This window comes from Osmia lignaria, chromosome 1 (genome assembly GCF_051020975.1).
Source record: "Osmia lignaria lignaria isolate PbOS001 chromosome 1, iyOsmLign1, whole genome shotgun sequence".
NCBI lineage: Eukaryota > Metazoa > Arthropoda > Insecta > Hymenoptera > Megachilidae > Osmia > Osmia lignaria.
This window is the reverse complement of record NC_135032.1, coordinates 9157874-9168853: the sequence shown is the minus strand read 5'-3', so window position 1 is coordinate 9168853 and position 10980 is coordinate 9157874. Positions and strand designations below refer to the sequence as shown.

The window sequence follows — 10980 nt, the reverse complement described above, 5'->3', positions numbered from 1 at the left end:
ATTAATCTTAATAGCATATGTTTGTCTGAACAAATTGATTTTGCGTATCGTACGTCACTAATAAAATCTTCTACTCCTAAATCGTCGCGTCCGCGTAGCGTTCTAATAATTCGTATTACTTGCGTAGGTTTTTGTCCTCCCTCGTTGCTTGATCCTCTAATCTGGCCGTTTTCGCCGCCTTGTCGTTCCTCTTCTTCGCTGGAAATGTCTCCTGAATCATCCCGATGGGTTGCAGCCTGTCTCTGGTCTCTTGGTGCCCTCGGTCCAGATGATTCGCTTTCTTCTGTTATTACACTCGCGTTTAAAGCCTTAGCTAAATCAATTATTTCCTGTCGTCGATTCCTGTTTTCTTGCTCGAACAGTTTCATGTGGTCAGCTAATGCCTTAGTCATTGCACTGACAGCATTTCTAATTTCATTTACGGATTGGTCTAAATGCGCCATTTCACTTTGTTCTGCGATAGTCCTCTTGCGCACAGGGATAGGGTCCTCGTCAGAACTAATGACGGGTTTAGGGTTTCGATACGTATTGAAAGCCGTACTTGCCTTGGTTCGTTGATACCGCTTTGTGTTTCAGAAGTGGCACTCGTAGTCCTTCCTTGGATTAATCTTCCGTAGATGATGTCCAATGGAATTTCTTCTGATACTGATTGCTGGTATCCTGGCAGGATCGCCAAAAATGTCACGCTCAAAGGATCGGTAGACAGGAAATATACAAACAACACTAGGTCGATGCTGCACTTCGGAAATTTTTTACTGCACTGAGCTTGTACAATGGGAGTTATGATCCTTATATACAGAGTCGCTGGTTCGGGGGTAGAAAGTCCTTTCGTGCTGGGTCCAGGGGTCATTCTTCGACAGAGGCGTGATTCAAGGGTCCGAAGCCCATCGTCATCGGTTTGTTGTTAGACGAGCTGAATCACGGAGGATTCAGTATCCAGGGTCCAGGATTAATCTTATCGTGTCGTTACACTTACGGTGCCGGGTTATCTTGGACGTTAAAGTCTTGATTTTCAGGCGTATAAACGCAAGTTATTTTATTTGGATTTAAGTTATAAGGTTACACAGTTTTATTGTTTCATTTGAACCTAAGCTAGCAGTCCTAGGATTATCGTACAATAATTCTTTATTTCTTTTCAATTTATATAGTTTGTTTATAGAATTTAATTTTACATAAGTTTGTTTTTATTAGTTAGACCTTTACGTGTTTGGGTTATAGTAATTAAGTATTTTTCTTTGAGGGTTTGATTTTATTGACTTAAGTTAACATGGCTCCTCCAATGTTGAGGAAACTCACTGTTGTGCAATATTCGCGATTGGCGGAAATCGAGTTGACGGGTACTCGATTAAGAGAGAAGGAGCGCAGCTCGTTTAATCGGAATATTATAGCTTCGCGGATTGAGTCTTTCCAAGAAATCTGGAAGGATGTGCGTACTGCGCATGCCGAAATTTCAATTCGTGACGATGCTGGGGTGGACGCATATATGACGGATAACGTGATCGAGCGGTTACAAACGGCGTACGAGGGTGCGCTTGATTTTCTCTTAACAATACAAGCGGAACTACAGGCTGCGGAGCAGCCTACTTTACCGACTGGGCTACCGATCGCCAGTTCTTCGATAACACTCGAGCCTCGTACAGCTAAGCTTCCGAAGTTAGAGTTACCTACGTTTTCCGGTGAATACGAGGATTGGGAAAACTTTTGCGACTTATTTACCACGCTGGTTCACGATGCACCCGATCTCGTTGACGCGTCTAAGTTGCAGTATTTGAAAAATTATTTAAAGGGTGCTGCGGCGGAGTTAGTTAAGGATGTCACGACTATAAATGCGAATTATTCGGCGACGTGGCAGACCCTGAAGGCGCATTTTCATAATCAGCGATTGGTCGTGAATAACCATTTAAAAAGACTCATGGATATGCCATATTTAAAGAAGGAGTCCGCGATAGAGTTACGTTCGTTTGCTGACGAAGCTTAGCGCATAGTTCGGGCATTAACGAATTTACAAATGCCAGTAATTCATTGGGATATGTGGTTCGTTTATTTATTGGCGGTTCGTTTGGACCCCAAATCCTAAAAGGCGTGGGAAACGGAATTGAGTGAGAGGGATCGTCGCGTAGTACTAGACAACGTCGCGGAATTGGATAATTTAAATCCTCTTGAAAGATTTCCGAAATTCGTGGACCTATCCGAATTTTTGGAAAAGCGCGTTCAGGCGCTCAGCATGATTGCCTCGAACGCTCCTAAAACAGAGAAAAAGTCTTCTGTTCTACCTAGACCAGTACCGGGTTCGCGAAGGGTGTTTCATGCTGGTTTTTCCCAACATTCTGGTGATGGGAGACCGAAGTGTCCCATATGCTCCGGTGCGCATTTATTGCTCAAGTGTTATAAATTTCTGGCCAAGAACCCCTTTGAACGCCGAAGAGAGGTACGTCGGTTACAACTTTGCTTTAACTGTTTCGGTCGGCATAGGGTATCTGATTGCGCTTCGCCGTTTCGTTGCACGCAGTGCAAGGAAAAACATCACTCCCTGATTCATTTCGTTCAGGCCAGTGGTTCGCATTCGAAGGAAAAAGGTTCGGTTGAGCCACATAGCGCACGCGAAGAGAAGCCCTCAACGTCTTCGGGGGTTAACGTGCACACTGCTCGCATTCTTTTGCGTAAATGTACGGTATTGCCAGCAACGGCACAATTAACGTTGGTGGGACCACACGGGGCGTGGACTCGTGTACGGGCCTTGTTGGATCAAGGATCCCAGAGCTCTTTTGTGTCTGAGGCGGTCGCTAACCTGTTAGGTTTAGAGAAGCGCCGTATTGACGTTCCATTAATGGGTCTCGGTGCGAGGTCTGCAGGCACTGCTCGTATGACTACGAGTTTCGAAGTGCGTTCTTTGGTTGACCAGTCGTTTCAAATTGAAGCGGAAGCTCTGATTCTTTCGAAGTTCACGTCGCAGCTTCCCGCTAGACGTACTATGACTTTAGATATCGGAATGTTCGTGGGGTTATCTTTGGCCGATCCGCAATTTTATGTGCCGGGGTCGGTCGATATTATTTTTGGCGCGGATATTTACGGGCAACTACGGGGTTGCGAAGTTTTCCTTCTTCGTCTCTGGTTGCACAAAAGACAGTCCTCGGCTGGATTGTCTCTGGCCCTGTGCATTCGGACGGTTCACGGCGGGCGGTCGATCATAAATCAATGCCGCTTCAAATGCTACACAGTGCTGCAGAGCAGGACTTAGACCAATCGTTACAACGGTTTTGGGCCTTGGAGGAGTTACCCACGGCCACTTTGGCGTTAAAGCCATTAGATGAGGCATTTGAAAACCTGTTTAGAGAATCGCATTTTCGCAATTCTGACGGTCGATTCGTTGTGCATCTCCCTTTAAAGTCTGAGCCACCCGCTGCCGGTGCGGAAACAAAACGTATGGCCATGGGCTCACTTGCTCATATGTATCGTCGGTTTGCTCGCGATCCGAAACTAGCTTTGGCATATCGCGAATTTATGATGATCTACGAAAATTTGGGACATATGGAGCGAGTTCCCGTGTCGGAACGTGACAATCCGCGTGCATGGTATTTACCTCATCACGCGGTTGTGCAATCGACACCGTTGAAATGGAAAATTTGAATGGTTTTCGATGCGTCGCGAAAGACCCGCGACGGGCAGTGTTTGAACGATTTCCTCTTGGCAGGACCTGCTCCTCAGCGCGATCTTTCGTTGATTTTACTAAACTGGCGTCGATATCGTTTTGTGTTTACCGCGGACGTGGTCAAAATGTTTACGTGGACGACACGTTCGCGGGCGCGGACGAACTTTCAATCGCGTTGCGTACTAAACAGGAGCTCATTGAACTTCTGAAGTCGGCGGGCGTCGAGCTCGATAAGTGGGCCGCGAATCATGCTGATTTATTGCCTCCTAACGAATCGGAAGAATCGAAATCGATAAATCTTGATGAGTCGGTTAAAACGTTGGGGGTTCAGTGGAATCCACATCAAGGTGAGTTTCGCTTCACCACGTCGGATTTTGAAGGTTCGTCCAGAGAGGTGTCCAAACGGGCCGTTCTTTCAAATATTGCGCGCTTGTTTGATCCGCTGGGGTGGTTGGCTCCGATCACAATAGGTGCTAAAATTTTGATGCAGGATCTTTGGATTCTGAAGGTCGGCTGGGACTCCGTTTTACCGGTGGAAGTGCAAGATAGGTGGCGTGAATATTGTAATTCACTTTCAGCTTTGCCTGCATTGTCGATTAGTCGATGGTTGGGAGCCTCATGCGATTCGGGTTCGCAAATTCACGGGTTCTTCGACGCTTCATCCCGTGCTTATGCGGCGGCGGTTTATATCCGAATTAACGAAGCAAATGATCGTTTCCGTGTTGCACTTTTATCTGCCATAAAATAATTTTTAACGAAAAACAAATCCGACTTCGAAATGCACTAAAAAGTGTCAAATAATTTCTATTTCATTTATAGCAATATTCCATAGCTATTAATAATATCTACTTAATCGTTAAATAGGATACCAAATACATTTCAAAGTTTTCGGAGGCGGCGCAAAATTAAAAATACCCGAATATACGATGCTGCCAATAGCGATTTGACTGTGGTATGGCAAACCTGGTGTTGCGTGTCCGTTCACGGAAGATAGGGATATTTGGGGAATTAAAGGCGTAGGTATGATAATCCGTGGAGCGCGAAGGCGCTCCGCTCCCAAGGCGCGGAAATGAAAAATATAAACTGTTATTCCTGTTTACTGACTTTAATATTTAGAGTTCAATTTAAGGCTGATCTTTAACTTTGTGTTTACAATGCTTTAAATTGCTGCGTGAGAACGACTTGTCTAAATCGAGCGAGAAAATCATTCTAACGATTCTGCGCTTGGCGGAGGAGATCTTCGCGCGTTGTCGGTCAATGCCCCTTCCTTGGTGGATCCTGGATCTTCCCTCAGGATCATCCCTCGTCCAATGGTGGAGGAGTCCACCCCGTCTCGTGTGCGCCCCTTCTCCTGGCTGTGGTCCACCCTCAGGCGCGTGGAAATGGAGGCGCTCCGTCAAGACGCTAGAACGTTGCAGCGCACATGTGCTACGAGAAAGCGTGGGACCCAGAGAAATTAGGAAACGACCTTGTACTTGTCAAAGCCACTCTTGAGCAAATTTACGACCCTCTCAGAGTGCATGAATAGACAGGATATCGAAAAAGACTTCGTAGTTTTTAAGGACCGTTTGTGACTTGGTCGAAAACAACGAATTGGCTATGGTCTATCATAAATTGGTCTTTTAGGAACTTTCGAAGTGAAACTATTCCATTCTCTGGATTTCCGGCCTTCTCTCAGCTCGATCACCCTCGTCGATGGGTTTACAATTTACTCTTTGTCTATTTATATAAACGTACGCACAGACGATGTTCGAATTTCGCTCTTAATTTATGACCATCGATACAAAGGTCCTCGAAGAACATTCAAGACATATCGATACAATAGACTATCGATAAATATTCCCATGGCAGTGTCGCCACACCACTCTAAACATATTCACGTGATAACGTTTCACGTTACACCTTCCCCCTTATACAAAAAGGTGTTTACAATAAACAGCTTTTTCATTCGTAACATTTCTCTCTAATAACGTGAAGGTAAGTCTGTATTTAATAGTTCATTCAATGTCACTCGTCGTACAACTTCAATAGCCCATTCAATAGTTCGTAGTTTCGCACACATCATAATCCGTATATGTAAACATACAACAAATAGTAATTCCTCCATATATTATCAATGGTCTCTGGATTATTCATAAGCCATAATATTAATAGAATATAAACACAAGCCTACAAGGCATCAACAATACGCATAAAATCTAATCCAGTCTTCGGTAGAATCGTCCAGCCGTATACACGCCAATCTTAGTTTATTGGTATGTACTATTTTACATTTATTCTCTCTTAATTCCAATTCTGCTATTAAGTCATCAAACATTCGACTTATTTTATAGGGACTCAGCCAGTCGCAATCAAATTTGGAAGTTCTAGGCTCTTTGAGTAAGTATACCATGTTGCCTACATTAAATTTACATGGGTTTAATCTTTGATCGTGGTAACCCCTACTTTTCTGTTTCGCCTTTTCCAGGTTTCGTGCAGCCATAGTCTGTGTGGTGGTGATTTTAGTAAAAAGCTCATTAAAATGCTGTGTAAAAGTTTGAGGCGTTTGCCCCTTGGCAAATGCGGAAGGTATGTTGGCCTTAACACCGAAAACCAATTCATGAGGGGTAAACCCAGTGCCCTCATGTACAGAAGTATTGTACGGAAAAATGCAAAAACGTATCCAATCGTCCCAATCCGTCTTTGTGCAGTAGTGCTTGAGATAATTAATAAAACTACGGTGTGCCCTATGAAAAATATCCCTGATAATTTAAGGACAACTACTCGACTTCGATGGAACTACAACTTTACCAACACACAAGGTAACGATATATTTCAGAAATATTGAATCTATCCGGATGTATTCTAAATGTTGAAGCCTCCTAGGACTTAAAGCCATGCGAGACATTGAAATGCTGTTTTAACGGGAGCATGCATAATTGCTGCAAACATACTTTTATCACAAGTTCTAGCCACGCCACGGAGGCTTCGAAGTTCCTTCACCATTCGCTTTCCTCTCTTTTGTTACACAGTTTCAAGTTACGATCAGGGGTACCGAAACGCTGCATTGATTGTAAACAACCATTTTTATCTTGGAGCGGAGCGTTCCTTTACTCGTTAGATTTGTCTTGTCACGTGTGTATTCGCTTTTTCGACGCTTTTTAACCATTTAACTTGTTTAGCGAAGCTAAACGCACAGACAGACAAAAAAAAAGGAACAGCATCGCGCGTCAAACAGCGACGACCCATCCGAAGTGATCTTTCATTTATACACCGTTTGTAAACAGAGAGATGTATAAAGCGCGGGGAATCATTCGAAACCCTGGGGCTATTCGAGCTTGCATTTCAGCCAATTATCATCTCAAACATTTCACTCGTTTGCTTTTTCTAAATTTATAGGAGAGCTTCTTTAATGGGAGTCGAATAAAACTCGTCTTTGTTGTACTACAGCAGTGTATGATGGCTCTCTCGTGGTAATGTTTTATCATGTACCTTTGAATTGCGGCAAGAAATTTTTATTTTCCTTAAAGAGGAAGGATACAAAGATGCAGAAAATTTTGCCGATGCTGATTTTTTAATAAAACTGGCATTTTTATGCGACATTTTTGAACCAGAACCAGACCTCACACATTCAAGTTGGCAGGCTCATTTGAAGTTGGAAAGGAAGACCAATAACGTCGTGAAAACGTTACGAAGTAGTGCGGAATATCACATGTTTTTCATTTGTGTCCAGTGCAATAGTAACGTGACAATGAATAAAATAAATCGTTTACCTGAAAAAAAATTCTGTGAAAAGTGATAGTGACTGTGTGGTTGAGTGGGTTCAATGATCTCGTCTGAAGATCAGCTGTTCTTCATAATTTGTTCCCTCCTCAAATGTTCAAGATCGACACAGTGACCCAGTGAAAATTATCTGTTTCCAGCATAGCAGGTTAATTTAGCAACGGATGGGTAAGTTTCATTTAAATTGTTTTTAAATTTTTATTAATTATTCCATTTCAAACATTTTTATTTGTTGTTTAGAATGTTTAGAATTTCCTTTTTTACATTATGACAGGCGACAAGAGATTAGATTCCGTATTCATTTTAAACAACAACTAAAAATGTTTAACCAGTTCAATTTTTTTATTGTGCTATGCCAATGGGGTGCCGAGCCGTTCGTTCGCGACCTACGTCAAGCCCCGCTTTCGTAGCCGACGCTGCCGTCCCTTAGCCCGCGCGTTATACGCGCTCGGATTGGTCAGTGTTTTTGCTTAATGATTCAAAAAGGAAGCTTCAAACCACTTTTTCGCAAAGGAAAAAGTTCAGAATCACCCCACCTACTACCACCTCAGAGCGTGAAAATACGTTGCGGGACACCCTGTATACCGGGCCGCGAGACTACCGAAACCAAATACCGATCCGAGGATTCGCTTCCGAGTACCGATTCGGAAGCGAATCCTCGGATGAGCAATACGAAACACGATCAGCTACGATTTTTCCTCCAGCAGCGTTCGTCAGCACGGGTTGTGCTTACGGGCGTCCGGCGATACTGTCCGCTGTAGCCCCGGTCACTGCCGAGAACTCTCTCGGCGGCCTCCCGACCGCCGGATTGGGCGTACACGTCTCTACGGACGTCCACCGGATCACGGTTTTCTTACTGTCTGGGTGAGGACGGGTTGTCTACGGCCGTCCGCCCATGAAGGCATCTAGCACCCGATCCCGGGAATCCCCCCGCCACCGTCGCTCCGCCCCGTGATCGAACCGTACCGTGACCGCTCGACACCGTTAGCTTTAAGGATCGCGCCGTGACCGCGACCGCTCGATACCGTTAGCTTTAAGATTGTTAGTTTTAAGGGCACATTAGACTGATAGGGCCATAGAGTAAGTAACTTGTAGGTTTAGAGCGAAATACAACTATTCTTTTCCCACATACTCAACCGACTTGACTCATTCATTCACCTGAACCCCGGACTTACCGGCTGAGCCGGCAACCCCCCGGCGGTAACCCATCACAAAGTCAACGGACAAAATATCAACTTTCATAAAAAAACTCAAACTATGGAGAAGAAAATTGAATGAATATGCAGGCAAAGATTGTTTTTTAATATTGCAGCAATTTTTGACGTCAAATAAACTTGATCTTTCTCAAGATATAAAAACCATGTTTGGAGCGCACTTATCACAGATAATTATCCAATTTGAGAAATACTTTCAAAATGAAAATTTCTATAGATTTGCATGGATTCAAGATCCATTTAACATTAGTGCTCTGTCTGAATTTACTTATGCGGAAGAAGAGAATCTTATCGAGTTATCTTGCGACACCAGTTTGAAAACAAAAGGATATAGCAGGATAAGATGGTCAAAAGTGCCCTTGAGCCGATTTTACTTCGCAATGCACCATTCGATAGCTTATCCCAAAAAACCACTGTACACCAAGTTTCAACCCTGTACCTTAACCGGGAGTGTAGTTACAGGGTAAGAAAGAAAAAGTAGTTTTTGCCATATTTCTCCTATTTAACAATACGCAAGAAATCTGCAAAAATTCTAAAATATTCTAGACATGTTTCTTTATGACTGTGAATTTTTTCAGATTTTTGTGGTGCATCGTACTTACAAAAATCAAAAACCGTCATTTTCGGCATATTTTGTGCGATAACTTGAGAAATACTTTCAATTTTTACATTTCCTTTATATAGTTAGTGGATTGTGTGATTTTTTATATTTTTGCGTTGGATGGAGCAAGATCTGAATGGAGAGAGTAAAGTTATTGAAAGTTTCTCAATGGTCATGGTGGGTGAGTGGGTAAGGTCTCTGACTGCGGAACCGCTTGAAACTTTTTTGTCGCAGGTTCGCGCCCCTATGAAGGTCCAATTTGTTTTTCTTCATAAAATCATTTTTTTTTTTAAATTATTAATTACATAAGAACACACAATAACCATATAGTAATGTATGAAAAATGGTTTAAAAATATTTTATCATTAAGTATACATAAAAATAAGTTATGCTGTTACGTCCCGACAAAGAAAATTCCATTCTCTCCAATTTCAAGTTGCAAAAGTGTTAGCAATCAGGAAATCGGTTCATTGACTGACCTCCTTAGAGTCACCAGCGTCAACAAATTCTCTCTTCTTCTCGAAACGCTGCGTCAAAAATTATGTGCAACGCATAGACATTCCAACAGGTCAATATACTACTGAACTCTTTCCTCAATCATGCGAAATCAGCATTTTCGACCTTCATAAAAAACCACTTACGGACAATAGCCATACAGACGGCCATACAGTCGCGAGGTGCGCGGTCTCTCTGTCTGAGAAACATCTAGTATTGCAGAATACGTCGAGCAGAGTTTCGTGAGAATCAAGTGTCACGCGAAAAGACTCAGCTTTCTCGTTAAAAAGACTCAAATTTTCAAACCATTTGTAATTAAAATTGTTAGTGTAAAAATATTTAGATTTATTGTTAGTGTAGAGTTATAGTTTCATTTTGTCGGATATCATCATCCGTGCGTCGAGAGGAAGAGAGAGAGAAGGGAGAAAAGGATCGAACTCGTTAACCGTTTCTGTTCATCTAAATATCCGGTGAGTCCGATTAAAAATCTAGATACTCTGTCCTCAGTAATTAAGGAAAATTGTAATATCTTTTGAATACCCATTATATTTTCATACTTCATTTCTTTTGGCAAAAATTTATAATAGTTATTTATTCAATCTTGATAATTATTCAGTGCGTATTTCCCAAACCTTGTGTCCAACGAGCGAGAGGCTTGTATAAGTCTAGACCGAATCCGAATCCTATAATATCTTTCCTTCACAAAGAAGGTGTTTAAGCGTTGCGTCGGATCATAACAATCCGCAGACTAGTTACCTACCACTACGCCTGCTCCGCACGTAACAGTGCACTACTGATAACAGCACTACAATTAAGGTAAAATATGAATATCCTTTCCATATCCATCATAAACCTATAACCACGCGGCTTTTCCATTAACAAAATGTTGGGAGCTATCAGTAATTAGAACAATACATAATCAGAAAATCGGTAGTATACACCTTATTTTTATGTATACTTAATGATAAAATATTTTAAAACCATTTTTCATATATTACTAAATGATTATTGTGTATTCTTATGTAATTAAAAAAAAAAAAAAAAAAAAAAAAAATGATTTTATGAAAAAAAAAATTGGACTTTCATGGGGGCGCGAACCTTTTTTTTTTTTTTTCTTACGTGCCTTTCCCCAGTAGCATTTAAGTTTTTCTATGGCATCTAGGGTGGAGCGCCCCTTCCTGAATCCAAATTGGTTTACTGCAAGATCGTTTCTTTCCAGTTCTTTAAGGATCCTACCCTTTATTACCTGTTCCAGTAAC

General features: G+C 42.2%; 1 protein-coding gene across 1 annotated transcript; it reads left to right on the top strand.

Annotated features, from left to right (window-relative positions):
* Positions 1-1483: 1483 nt before the first annotated feature.
* On the top strand, positions 1484-1978 carry LOC143305353 (uncharacterized). The gene has a single exon (XM_076688494.1). The coding sequence runs from the start codon at positions 1484-1486 to the stop codon at positions 1976-1978; it is 495 nt and encodes a 164-aa protein (XP_076544609.1).
* The last annotated feature ends 9002 nt before the right edge of the window (positions 1979-10980 follow it).